Source organism: Rhipicephalus microplus, chromosome 8 (genome assembly GCF_043290135.1).
Source record: "Rhipicephalus microplus isolate Deutch F79 chromosome 8, USDA_Rmic, whole genome shotgun sequence".
Classification (NCBI taxonomy): domain Eukaryota; kingdom Metazoa; phylum Arthropoda; class Arachnida; order Ixodida; family Ixodidae; genus Rhipicephalus; species Rhipicephalus microplus.
Window position 1 is genome coordinate 17,695,210 of NC_134707.1, and position 14,951 is coordinate 17,710,160.

Genomic DNA, 14,951 nt, shown 5'->3' on the forward strand with positions numbered 1-14,951 from the left:
ACATACGCCATTCATCTCAAACCGCTTCAACGTCTTCAAAACCAGGCGATCAAGTTAATGACTTTTAGCCCATTCCGTTGCCATTCTCTACCTATCTATCAACACCTTCGAATCCTACCCATTCAACAATTGTTTTATCATAGATTGTCGCTCATCACATACCGTCTCATTCATCGCGAAATATCACTTGATAACATTCCTTTCCATATCTTTGTCAACAATAATAATACCAGGTTTTCAGAGCGTAATAACTTCCTTTTACCTAAAATCAGATCAAACTAGGGCAGATACACAGCACGCTTCTTTTGTGTTCATCTTTGGAATAATATCCCTCTTCATGTTAAGTCGTCTCATTCATTGCAGTCTTTTAAACATAACATGAAAAGCATACTGTTAATTGAGCCCCTTGTTCATTTGTAATAAAACATTTTCATTATTACCTCTACGTTTTCAATTCCTGCTTTTACGTATTCTTGTAGTTTTGTATAATGTTGTTCTGGTAAATTAACTTTTTCGATTTGACTATTTATTGTTCTGTGTTGAATGCACTTTTTATTTTTGTTCGCACTTGTAGCTTTTGCTGCTGTTACTTACCTTTTATGCACCCCATTAACGATAGGATGTCCCCCTGACAGTTTCTTACTTTGGGACCTCCTGACGCTGTATATATTATGTGAGCTCATTTTTTTTTGTACTCTTGTACTCAGCAATGAACTTGAATAAACTTGAATAAACTTGAACTTGAACCCCCCCCCCCCCCCCCCCAAACGAAACAGGAGGAAAGGGCAACTGCGTCACACACATACGTGCACGCGCGAAAGAGTTTTGATGGTTGTTCAACATAGTACAGTTATGTTTCGAAACTTTGTTTTGCTGGTTTCAGTAACGCGTTTCACGTTTTTGGCTCTTTCCTTCTAACTTCTGCTGTTGTCCACCAGACGGCTCCACACTGTCAGAGCACTCCGGCCAAGGAGGATTAAAGAAAAAAAAATTTTAATCCTCCTTGCCTCGTGCCCAGATCTGAGCAGCACTGCGGTGCACCCTTCGATTCAGCTATGCTGTTGCTTCAGCTTATAATAGTATCATTGCCTTCGCACTTACACTGCATTCATGACCACCGCACACGTGAGCAGACGCCACTAAATAAGCACACTTTAACGCACGACTGAGACACATACGCAAACACACACACACACACACACACACACACACACACACACGCACGCACGCACGCAACGCACACAAATACACAAGAACCATGAGTCTCGAAATGTGCAACACGCTCTGAGACCACGGTTTCATTGTGTCTGGGCACGATTCGAATCTCGTTTCTTCTTTTAGATGTGTATTTGTCTTCGTTTCTTTGTCAGTAGGTGGATCACGCTCACGTGCGTGACCCCGATTGCGAAGATGACTGCGAAGACGATCGAGGCGCCTCCCGTAACGTCTTTGCTCCGAGGGGCAGTGTCTGTGGAGGGGGGTGGGAGGAGTCGAGACTATAGACGATCGAGATTCTTGCGGGCTGTGCGTTTGTATAGGAGAGACTGGCACCATTGCACCGCTGTAATATCGTCTTGCACCTCACTGGTATGATTTCCTTTTTCAGCCATTTGCACGAACAATACGAATTTACTTCCACGAAATGCAGTTCGCTGCGGTGTCACAGTGCTCGGCCGCTGACCCCGGATGTTGTGGGGTCGAATCCCAGCCGCATGCCGAAGGAGGTGGAATGATAGAGGCCCGTATGCTTAGATTTAGATTCACGTCAAAGGAGCCGATGGTCGAAATTTTCAGAGTCCTCCACTACGACGTCCCTCATAGTCATATCGTTGTTTTGGTTAATAATAGCCCGCGTATTACTAATATTGTAATGGACACGCGAAAGGCAGATAAGAAGCAGAAAGGAACTGAGATCATGCGAAGGCGCTGTTCGCAACAGCCATCGTCCATATCACCTGTACGTAAAACCAATCTCATCACAACTGGCTGTAACGATACTGATAAATAAAAAAAAATATGGCCATCTACCTCTTCTGGAAATTCCAGACCTGTACTGTTTGTCAACTGGAAAAGTTTGTTTTACAAAAGTGCTCAAGAATAGCCAAAATGTGTAACTGGGAATTCAACTGTACGTGTGATCAGCAGGTTCTAGCCATGAATTCATGTAGACCCGATCGCAAAACAAGTGGGAAGCAGCTGGTTCCAGTGCGTTACTAGCCAACTGGGCACCGACAGGGTCCATGGCGATGTGGAAGCTATAGCAGTTCGTATTTTGAACGCGATAGCGTTAAATTGCTCGTTCCACAAAAATTCTGGTGGCGTCGTCGGCATCGTTGGTTGTGAGCAAAAAAATCATCTTAGGCGTGATCGAAAAATCGGGAATAATAAAAATCCTGGGTCAGAGTAGGAATTGAACACCGGTCGTTGGTGAGGCTAGCGGATATTCTACCACACAGCCACGCTGCTGCTTGTAAATACAGTGAAAATAACTTCCTCTGCTTGGAAATGCAGTGATAGTAACACTCACGAATCAGAAACACACGGGTCCTGTATATATGCTTAACATCATCATCAGCCTGACTACGTCCACTGCAGGACAAAGGCCTCTCCCATGTTCCGCCAGTCAAATTGGTCCTGTGCTCGCTGCTGCCAATTTATATCCGCAAAATTCTTAATTTCATCTGCCCACCTAACCTTCTGTCTCCCCCTAACCCGCTTGCCTTCTCTGGGAATCCAGTTAGTTAGCCTTAATGACCAGCGTTTATCCGGTCTACGCGATTCATGCCCGCGGCCCATGCCCATTTCCTCTTCTTGCTTCATGCTTAACAATACACCATGAAACAGTGCATTAACAATGCGTGGTGCAAGCATTCATTGTCATTGGGTGTCATAACATGTGACTATCAAACTGTCTTGGTGGTTTAAAGCCGGTAATCCACTACGAAGCACACGTTACTGCATCTATTTCCCTATGGCCACGTCGTGAGTGCATATCAAGTTCCAAAAAACACTGTCTTTGAAGAACGCACTAGGGACAGGATATCGCTGTCGCGTTTAACTCCTAATGGTGAAGCTCGAGAGTCCTGAAATTATTTTTATGAGAGAGGCTTGACTGCATATAAGCTGTGTGATAGGTCTGAGCTATACAATGCTGGTCTGAGCTGACTGCTCTACATTGAAAACTAGAAATAAAATTATCTATGAAAGCTGATTATAACGTAAATCAGAGTATATATTCGTGTTGTAAGTCATGTGATATCTCACTTTTTGATGATGACGGCCATACGACTTTACACAAAGAATTTGGAACTACTTTCAATGTCTTCTTTAAAATATGTGTTTACGAAGAAATAACAACTTCTACATACCTTGTTCGCCACGAGTTGGCTACCAGTAGATGAGCATGATAAATTGGACATCTGAGGAAATAATGTCGTTAATCAACAGGTTAACAATATCCACGTCATCTGCAGCGGACGGCACTAACACTAAAATTCCTAAACTAACAGCAAATCCACCAATTTTAATTCCCGCTCACATTTCACTGCAGTGTTTCACCACAGGCGAAAATCCACAAGATTGGCCAATTGGCAAATTGATACAAGCTCACAAATTAGGAGATAAAAGCAAGGTTCGTAACCATCAACCGATATGTCTAATCAGTGGCCGTGGTAAATTACTTGAACACATCATTGTCTGAAGTATAATCAGTTAATAACAATCTAATAATTTTTTAAACCTGCATGATTTTGGAAAATGTTTCTCGAGCAACACACAAATTTTATAATTAACTAATGACCTACTCCAAAACGTTACTGATTATTGTCAGACCGCGTATAATTATAGACATTCATAATTATAGAAATACTCAGCCCACGAGAGGTGGGCCAAATCTGGGCTGTCCAGCGAGCCAGGGCTATCGCCGAGTACATCGCACGATGCTCCGTGGACGGCAGCTCCTGGAGGCTTAGCCCGGGCCAGTGATTCCTCGTTGGATCCTAACAAACTTTATCACCTACCTAGAAGGCATTTGATCATGCTGCCTGATGCCACGTTATAAAAAAAGCGTGCATCACTTAATATCGATTTCCTGATTGCCCAAGCGCCTTCGCTCCGAAATTTATTGTCATTTTGTAGACAGTTCACAGTTTCAGAGTGGCGCACAGGTTCTCGCAGATTATGGAAACTGCGGTCCCTGTATCGTGTGGCAGTCCATTCACACACTGGCGTTGATAACGTTTTTCAACGAAGAAAAAAAATATGGAGGCCTTGGGCAGTTCGACTCACATGCAGCTCTTGCCTCCGGAACTCCAGCGATCAGTCTCCCTATTCCGTATACAGTATAGGTCGACGACGCATGTGGGGAGTGTCGTCGGGGAGACGGTGACCGGTGGTTGGCGTAGGGTCGTCTCTGCGAGTCAATTGATTCAACCGAATTTAGAGTCGCTGTTGGATTTGGGTGAATTCCATTACGCCACAATAATTACTAGAGGCCGCTTGTTCTATATCTCAAAGCCTGGATGTGTTTTCCTAATGAGGAACGTCTATTTCCCAATTTATAACCGCCTAACGAAGGACACGAGCGCTCGTGTCCTTCGTGTCCTTCTTATCTCTGTGTCGCCGTTTTGTTCTCGCGCTAGCGTTTTGTTCTCGTGCTAGTTGTTATGGCATTACGGTAGTTATTCTACCGTAATGCCATAACAACTAGCCCAAGCTGCCACACTTATAACCACCTAAATCCGTTCATTAAAGTTTAGTTAAATCACCTTTCTTAACTGCAATACCAAAGAATGTCATTAAACATGTTAGGAAGACTGGGAGTAGATATATGAAGTAATTGTAAAGGCAGTGAGCAAATATCGCATTTTTTTATTTTGAGAATTCTATACAGATTTCTTAGAGACACCCAGCATTCTAGGCGCGATAGTAGTGGTTCGACTCATGCAAAAAGTGTAATTAAGCGAACATTAGATGCGCTTGGCATGATGCGGATAGACGGACGGATGGATTAACGCGTGGGGAGAGAGAAAGAGCGAAAAAAAACTTTATTTGGGCATAACGCAGAGCATTCCAAATGGTCGGGCCCCAATTCCAGGGCTCCGCTGGCCCTAGCCATCATCTCTACCCGTTGGATCAGCCAGCGCTGATCAACAATTGATAGATGCATTGACGGGTGGACAGACGGACGGCGTGAATGATCAGGAATTTCAACATTGTATAGTTGATTACATATATAAAGTCCGTTGGTTACTCGTATATTTTCGTTCTTTGTTGTGCAGGTGTTCAGTCTCGGTTTGGATTTTACTGTGTGTGATGGATGCCAACTATGAGACGGCCCTGAGGATCTTCGCCTCTAAAAGCTGCCATCGGCAGCGTTGAGCCAACGAACGCGTGTAGAATAACTGCCATGGCCCCAGCAGGAATCGAACCCAAGCATTCTGCGTGGCAATAAAGTTTTCTACCACGGAACCTCGCCAGGTCTCGAAGCTGCTTTTCAAGTAGACCGCTATGTTCGTGGAAGGTCAGCTGTGGTTGTGGTGCTGGCTATCCAATTCTTGCAAACAGTAATACAAACGCACCCCATACAGCCGTCATGTCGGGTCAACGTCGATTGTATTTAAGCGCCATTCACCGAAGCTCATTTATCTAGCAGTGTCTATAGGGCCGCCATCCTCGCTGGCACAAGCGCTACACGCCAGGCTACCGCTTCTGGAGTCACCCCATATGCCTCTGTTGGCATCATTACGGAACAGTAAACATGCGGCTGTTCAACATGTCTGGGCGTACAGCATTTGTACCAATATTTAGCGTCATTTTATAACGTATCGCTCAATAAATTAATTACAACGCAGTCACCTTCCCTCCGCACGCTTTGCATAACATCGATTGCCAAAGTACGCGGCATCTGCCGAATTTCATCAGTTTGGTTTAGGTATTCTGTGTTCTACATGCATGTGACACGGCTACTATATCAGGGTTGCCTTGGTAAAGTGGAACATGAAGAACCTTGGTGAATACTAGTGAATACTGGAGATTCACTAGTCCTCCTCCTCCGTATGTATGTATGTATGTATGTATGTATGTATGTATGTATGTATGTATGTATGTATGTATGTATGTATGTATGTATGTATGTATGTATGTATGTACGTAGCCACCGGTGGCACATACCCACTCTCTAGAGTGGGTACGTGCCACAGGGTTCGCCAAACGGACAGACAGACTAGCAGATCGACGGGCGGATGGACGGACGCGCGGACGGACAGACGGATGGACGGACTCACGGATGGACGCACGCACAGACGGACGGACGCATGGATTGACGCACGTATGGTCGCGCGGGCGGACGGAAGCAAGAAAGAACAGACGGACGGAAGCACGCACGGGCTAACGAACGCTATGCTCCACTAATCATCATTCACTCCGTGGATATGCTGTGATTTTTTTAGCCAAGCGTTACGATGTGAATTGACATGTTTCTATAAGCGTAGTAGTTGTGAGATCATCGTGCGCTTACCTCGAACGTCGATTACACTGGCGTTTCACCAGGATTACCGTTGGTGGATACTGTACGCCAAACTGGCTACTTTAGGACCATGCACCTGGCGACAAAAACTTGATGTTGGCACCATGCCTACTTTTTGGCTCCTTTGAAATCCTGTTCTGGCTCATTTAAAAGCCAATTTTCTCATTACTTACAAGTCAAACAATGAGATAGGCTAAAGAGCCCTCGCACATCAACTCGCCCGTGCAGCAAGCTGATGCACTCCCACGCATTCCCACGAAACTCACGGCGCACCTGCAACGTAGGATATTGGGGAGTTTTTTAATAGGGGCGCCATGGGTTTGGGGCTCCAAAGCCCATTGCGTGTGTTCTCTTTGTGTCAAGCAGGAGAGTTTTCTCATAGGGCTTGTGGTACTTTGGACACTCCCTCTGCTTTAGTTCACTCTACTATATTGGTCGCACTTCAGTGGGTGCTATTACGTTTGCCTTGCCCACAAATTTTTTGGGCAGACTTTGGGTCTCCCACTAAATTCGAGAAATAGCGTCCCCGATGCAAGACATAAACTATACCCAAACACTAGTTTGGGTCTCGAGCATGCGCCACGTCCTCGAAGCAATTTCTTTGGGTCCTCAAAACAATTAAGGGCCCCTATTTGAAGACTACCTAATTAGTAAACTCTAAACACCTTCTACGACTGAATAAATTAATCGTTCGTACCAATTCATGGTCATGACGCTTTGCACGTTCCAGAAATTAGTCGGAAGCTGGAAGTACACAAAAGCCTGCGCCGTAGACACGTACAAATACCAGCGAAAGACGAAAAAAAAAAAAGAAAGCTGCACCCGTCCTGCTTTTCATTCGTCTTCGTCCGTATTTATTAGCGCAGTAATTAAGCCTTTATTATGAATGTAAACCAACTAGCCCGAGTGACACGGATGACCCAAAGTACTCGGACGACTTTCGCTGAAACTCGGACGACTTTCGGACGACGTTCTCTGTGGCTGAGCCATGACAACGCCTCCTCTATTTAGGTGCCTGCCACGTGAGAAAACAAAAACAGCTGCCACACCCTTTCTCTTCTTTATTTTCGATTATTATCGGTCTTTAGCGTCACCTGTGGCGAACCATGCAACAATTCAACATTTTGCGTAGCCTCCGAAATAGTCGTGTATAGTAGCAGATTTTGAATGACCCTCGAGTAACATGCCCCTAGGCGCACAAGTAAAAAACGCTGTGATAATAGATAAATGGATGGATAAGTCACTGACCTCCACTAGGGAGCAAAACTAGTGGAGGTCAGTGGAATAAGTATGGCTATACCCTTTAGATTGGGTGGTGGCTAGCGCCATCAAGCCGTAATACTTAATAAATTAAAAATTAGACTTATTTTTTTGTTTTTCCTTGAATAATGAGGTTGAGGATTCGTACTTTGCAGTGAATAATAGTGTCAGTCGCGAGCCCCACACACGGCGCTTGCTCAAAACTGAAGGCAAGGCGTCTCCGCTGGAAACAGGAGCCATTCAGAAGGCGTTGGCTACGAATACGAAGCCAAGCCCAACCAAGCCTAAATCGTCTGCACGTCTCGACTCGAATAAAAAAACGACCCTTGGGAATGGTTTCGCCCTGTGTGGCGCTAAAACATGTTGATTGGAAACGAAATTGAGTGATACTGAGAGTGAAATTCTTTCACACATCATACTGAGCGCCCTATCGTCTTAAAGTAAGTAATCATGGCGGAGAAAACCGGTGATATCGACGAAGAGCCGCCACGAAAACCGGTAAGCGTGTATCTTGGGAAGCATGTTTAGTATGTTGAGCATCAACTTAATGCAAATAAGCGATCAAGGTCCTGTGACTCACTGTGGCCTGCCGATTCTCAATTTCGAAAGCAGTGCCTGAACAAGCACGCGTTGTTCGAGGACACGGGTGGGATTTCTGGCATCTGCGGCCGCTTTTTGATGTGGCGCGAATGAGATCCCCCGTGTGCTTACGTCTGTGTGCATGTTAAATAACACCGGGCTGTCGAAATCGATCTGGAATAATATACCACAGCGTGCCTCACAATAACATCGTCATTTCGGCATCCCACAATATAAATTAATGCTAATGACGGATGCCAGACAGGCACTTTCTATCACGATCGAGCCCCGTTCAGGATCGAAATTCTCAACAGCGATTGGCTTAGCTTCTTCACCCACTCCGCACGTGAGCCAATCGCGATCAAGAAACTCTATACCAACTGTGCTCGATCGCGTATTGCGATAAGAAGATCGAAGTTCTGGACACTTGGCTTAGCTTCCTCGCCCATTCTGCACGTGAGCCACTCGCGATAATGAAATGTATCTTTAATCGTGCTCGACCGTAATAGCACGATTGAAGTTCTCGACCATGAACTTGATTTCCTGTCCCATCATAACCCAAGCCAATCGCGATCAACAAACTCGTTCCCAATCGCGCTCGAGTGCGATAGCACGGTTCAAGTTCTGGACACCACTTGGCTACCTGTACCATCTTGCACGTAAGCCAATTGCGATAAAGAAACCCGATTCCTCTGTCGCTCTACCGCGATAGCAGGATCTAAATTCTAGACACTCGGCTTGGCTTCATCACAAATATTGCACATAAGCCAATAGCAATCAAGAACCTCGGTCCAAATTGGGGTCGATCTCGATCAAAATGCCGCTGTGTGGCAATTCTTCAAGACTTTGGAATGTATGACCGTGTGTATTGATTATTATCTCTTCAGGTGATGTTCATGGGTCGCAACATAGAAGAAATACCGTGCTTCCGGTCCAGCTTAATGACTGGTATTCTCAGCGGACTTGGCATAGGAATTGGCACATTTTTCTTGACTAGTGAGTGTTACAGTGTGCTGTTTTACTGGCTTGTATAGTAGCCTTTTATAAAGATGTCAGAAGCCTACGTGTTTGGCCAACGTCTCAATGCCTGATGAGTTGGCTGTTCGTTATATGCATTTAATGTAAAAGTGCTCAGACAGCAAAATTTCTTATTCTAAAGCATGCTTTATTAGCTGTGTACTTGGCGTTTTTTACTGTTAGTGAGAACTTATATTCATAAAATACTTATGCAATTACAAAACAGTTTTATGTAGCTTTAAATGTGATTATTGATTGATTCTATAAGTGTCATAATTTTTGTTTGGTGTAATTAGCTATTGTACCATTGATATTGCTGGTCTAGGCATTTTTACATTTTATGCCTATAGGATTCATAAATTGCATATAAAAATCATGTACAGAGGATTTTAGTATAGTATCCTGATCTTGAGGCCCTCTTCTGTATATCCTTAACATTATAATCATAGAATGTAAAATGACTGAATGTTTGATTGATTGGACCTTGGTGTAAATACGGAATGTTTTGCAGTTTCCAGACAAACTAAAATACAAAGGCTGCACTGAGCCATGTTATTTGTCAGATCCAAGATGTGCACAGCATTGTGTGTAGGCTGGCATGGCACTGGCATTGTTGCTTTTACAGTATGGCTAAAGTGAATATAGGCATTCAAGTGTATTGTTTTAATAACATACCGCATATGAATCGTCGTTTCTTATATTTTTGCATGTGCCTTGGGTTTCCTGTAGGCATTGGTTCCGAGTTGGGCTTAGAGGGGCTTCTAGGTTTTCCAGGTGTCTTGCATATAATGAAGTACACACATGCTGTCATTCACTTTGATACAAACGGAGGACATATCCTCATTAAAGCAGCCATGAACCACTGTTTAAACTGATGATTGAACGACCTCAGTAACGAAGGTTATTGCCTCACGAATAGATTGTTGGAAAAAAGCGGGCATTCCTGAAATTTGTCGTGCACTTTCTGTCTTCTCTCGTCCCAACGAGCGTGCCTGGGAGAGATGGCAAGGGGGAAGAAGTTAGCTTGCGCATAATGACCTTTCGTGCGCGTATGAAACGCAATCACTCTTTCGCATTGCGATCTCTGTGCATGAGTGTGGTACACTGTGTAATATTAGCATACTATAGAGCACAGCACTGGCATGTGACCGTGCAAATTATTAAGAAGTGTGATTGATCAAAACACCGTTATGTCGACTTCTTGCCAATGGCACGCTACCAACTATTTGACGTCAAACAGTGGCCGTTTCGGGCAGCTCTGAATAGAGTGAGCATAAGCCTCTTTGAGAAAAGGCCATCTGAGATAATGGAAGCATTGCGCTTCACTTCCGATTTCTCTCTGCTGCACATGACTTAGATTTGGCTGAGCTGATCAAACTGGTGTCTGCTATCTGTAGAATGTGTTTTCCCACCAAGCCCAAGGGTTGGTAGTCATCAACACTCTTGGTAATGGCTTATTTGACTTTTGTGCCATATTATGTCTCAGTACCATTAATTTATTGGAAATACCATCCTTGTCCATTCTTGAAATGCAATATACTAAATTTTCAGATGCAGTTTGCCAGCAGCAATATCCTTCGGAATTTGTGTCATCGCCTGCATGTTCATTTTGTTTTTCAATCGTAGATCTGTGTTACCTTTCAGCGCGTAACATACTTTGCTTTCTTCAACAGGCAGGCCTCGGCGGTCCACAGACGCAGCTGTGTATTCGTTTGCCGGCATTACATTGCTATATTGGTAAGCCCAACATGTCAAATTTCACTGTCATTGTAGCAGCTGTTTTGACTGCTGTCATCAAAATTTCAAGAACATTTTCGCTATTCACCTTACAAATAAGTCACCTATTATCATCTTACACTAATGGCACAGACCACTGTGAGAAAAACGGTTTCTCTGTTGCAACTTGACCTTTTCACTTCAGTTTGTATCTATGTGTCTGGTAATCCCGAGGTTCAATTTTAAATGTTGTTATATACTGTATCATAATGCCAGCATCGTTGATTGTGAGAATTCTAGCATCACTTCGAAGCACCCGCCTGAAATCATAAGAAACCAGTGCCCATTGCCAGAGAGTGCCTAAGATCACATGTGCTCAAGCTGTGGCAACATTAAAAGCACAGTTTCAAAATGGGAGCCTCTCGTGCGGCAAGAATTGAAACAATGTCGGTGCTTCATTGTAAGTAAATCCTTTTAAGCGCTTCATGTGTCACAAAAAGGAAAAGCACTCCTGGTCTCAGCACTCAACACAACCCTGGGAGCAGCCAGACAACAAAGCAGGAGAGCTAAAAAACAACCCTTGCCGGGTGCCAGTCAAGGTATTGTGTTTGCCTCACAAATATTCTGTAGCACTGACAATACTCGCTTTACTCATGAAATGTCATACAAGGCCCCTATCTATGCCGTATGAGGGCGAGTCTCGTGGTGTTGCCTACACAGATGAGCTTCACGCTTCCTCTAAAACCAAATTATATTACCGTAAAGGGACCCTGCAACACCTTTTCAAGTAGTCATAGACTGGCTTCATTAAAATAGCTTATGGCCTTACGAATCTATTACCACAAAAATTGTGATAATCTGAGAAGTACGGGAGGAATTGTAAGGATTTGCAGCATGCTTCGAAATGCTCTCTCTTCTTTCGTACCAGGCAGCGCACTTAAAGCTATGCATCAGGCAATGACATTGCAGCAAGATCTGTCTGTTCATCAGGGCGCGTCATAGAGAACTTCCTCTTTGCTTTTTCTTCAAATGCATGACTTTTAGTGTAATTATGAGCTCAGCAAAAGCACATGTCAGCCGCAGTTAACTATGCAGTTCACAGTAGTCATATTAGCCAGTATCTATAAACCTTGGGTTTATAGCACAGTCATTCGTATTTATGGCATCATTTGTTGCGAGGAGGTAGAAAATTTTCAAGCAGACTTTGAGATTTAGTTGTAAATTTCAAGCTGTAAGCTGCACTATAATGTTTGGCTTGCATATCTTCAAAAGCCTCGAATACCATCAGCAGCTTTCAGTAATTGTGCTAAAATGTGTCTCAGGGCTCCTTTAAAGGCAACACTTGCCACAAAATAATCGGTCAGAAGTGTCATGTACAATGGATTATCGAACAACACAATCAAACTATAAATATGTACTTTCTGATGTGCCATATGATCACTTTCTAGCTTTTGGTGCATTTTGCATAAAATCAGTTATTCATGCAATTAGAAGGTAAAGTATACTGCGTAATTCTCTAATTTAGGCCGCTAATGGCTATATTTTAATTGAACATAGAATCTAATCATGATGTGTTATTATTAAATGTTTGTCCTCAATAATTGAAATGCTTATGCATCCAAGAAAAGGGCACATGCTGTGGTGCAGCCATTAGCAAGCACATGCAATTTTCATTCTTCTCTTGCTAGGTTGCATTTATGTCATTCATACTCTTTTACAAATGTACAAATAATTGCTAATGATTAACTACCATGCTGGATCTACCTCTATTTTTATTCGTTTCTTTGCTTCGCCTTAACTACTGCTGGTGGTTTACATAATGTTCGCTTTGTGGATGGTGGTCATGACGAACTGTCGTTTGTATCAGCACTCCAGCGTGAGACTCAAGCAGGCAACACTGCTGCACAGTTTCATCTCACACCTTCAAGCCTCCTCCAACAGTGTTCTTTCAGTTCGCAATTCACAACAGAATGCTTTTCATTTGTGTGTAAACAAACAGTACCCTGCGATCCGGATCTCAAAAGCGGGCGGAGACTGGTGCATGCTTGCTTTCTATTCAAAAGATATTTGATGGTGACCTGCCTGTTGCACTCCCTGGTGTGCAGTGTGCAAACTACCCCCATGCATAAGGTCTATACCACTGGCATGGGCATTTGCCCAAATGTTACTTGTTAGACAGACCATCATCTCGTTTTTTGCTGATGGCCCATTTGGTTATAGAAACCTCGTACATTTCGCGTCTGCGAAATTTAGTTTTACGTTTTACGTGTCGACTGGTGCAAATCAGTGTTGGCCCATGTTGCCTAACAAGCCATGTTCATTCTTTGTGCAGGACTTACTGTCGGTACCAGAACTCCGTTCGAAATTTCGAGTATAGAAGGATGCAGATGGAGATCCAGGAGGGTGTCGCACTACGAGGAAGACGGAAACAGCAGGGCGAACCGGAAACAAAACTACAAGATGCATAGTGTCACGATGATTCGTTTGCGAGCGTTGGCAACAACGTTACCACACATAAATTTGTATCTATCTAGTAAATATCTCACTACCTCAAGATGTACGTTCCCTTCTCTATATCATAATCATTGCGAGTCCTTCTGCACATCAGTGTTCCAGTTTGCACTTTCACTTAAAGCAAGTCCTTAGATGTCTAATCAAACATGAGAATTGACCAGTGTCCTGCATTGACAACTTAACATGAGTGATTTAAAAAATCGCACGATGGCATCACCATATGACGTAACCACGACGTCACAAGTTTTCAAAACTTTCGACACCATGACATCACATAACGTGGCGTCATGGGATACCATCGCATGACATCATTTTCGTGAAAAGTAGCCTGGTCACTGAGACAGTGGAAAGGTGTAGAAAGCTTGCAATGCCTCATATTTTGGGGGCTGTGCAAAACAAACTGTGTAAGGTGCGGAATACTGTGAGAGAGGGACAAGGGAGAGTCAATACATTAATAGATAAGAAAAAAAATCACAGCATATCCGCAGAGTGAATGATAACTGGTGGGGCGAAGCGTTCGTCAGTCTGTCTGTGCTTTCGTCCGCCCATTCGTTCTTGCCCATCTGTCCGTCCGTTTGTTTTTCCGTCTGTCCGTGCGTCTCTTTGTGTGGCCGTCCCTCTGTCTGTCTGCGCGTCCACCAGTCCAACCTAACTAACTGTATTTAACTGTATGTCGATGCGTATGTCCGTGAACACTCCAAGTACAGTCATCTCACATCTTTTTATCTTGTATTCATTATATGAATACACAATGAACAGGACCGCTCTTTCGGGGACGTGCCAACGGTGGCTTCATGCACGATCGTAGGATAGACAGACCGACACCCTAGGAAGCTTCGCCCCTTAAAGAGAGAGATGATTTTCGTCTTCAAGTCATACTAGGCAAATCCATAAGAAACCATGCGAGTGTTTCAGTGCCATAAGAAGCCCACCCATTGAGGAAACGGTCAGTACTACACACATTAAAAATTGGGGAATCTTGAAGCTTCGGCTTCAGAAGAGTTGAATGTGATAGCGACATCCTATCCCTCGTGCGTACTAAGTTCAAAACGGCTTGTCAATGAAGCTTTAGCATACGGCTTTTTTTTTTTCAAGAAAAAAGTCAGCATATCAACGGAGTCTGTTTGTGTGTCCACCTATCTATGAGTTCGTATGAACGGAAGCACAGACAGGTGCACGAATGGACGGAAGCACGGACAAATCGAAGTACAAACGGACGGATGCTTCGCCCCACTCGTCATCATTCACTCGGTGAATATGCTGTGAAAACCACTAATGCCATGTAGCTCTATTATCCCCAAAGACATATACACACAATTCCATCTATTGAGCTACTCAT

At 43.8% G+C, this 14,951-nt stretch overlaps 1 protein-coding gene across 1 annotated transcript; it reads left to right on the forward strand.

Moving 5' to 3' along the window:
* The first annotated feature begins 8,087 nt into the window (after window positions 1–8,087).
* Window positions 8,088–13,652, forward strand: l(3)87Df (cytochrome c oxidase assembly factor COX20 lethal (3) 87Df). Its single transcript, XM_037416311.2, has 4 exons — window positions 8,088–8,284; window positions 9,253–9,361; window positions 11,056–11,119; window positions 13,431–13,652. Exons 1-4 carry the CDS (start codon window positions 8,237–8,239, stop codon window positions 13,564–13,566), a joined length of 357 nt encoding a protein of 118 aa, XP_037272208.1. The 5' UTR covers window positions 8,088–8,236; the 3' UTR covers window positions 13,567–13,652.
* The last annotated feature ends 1,299 nt before the right edge of the window (window positions 13,653–14,951 follow it).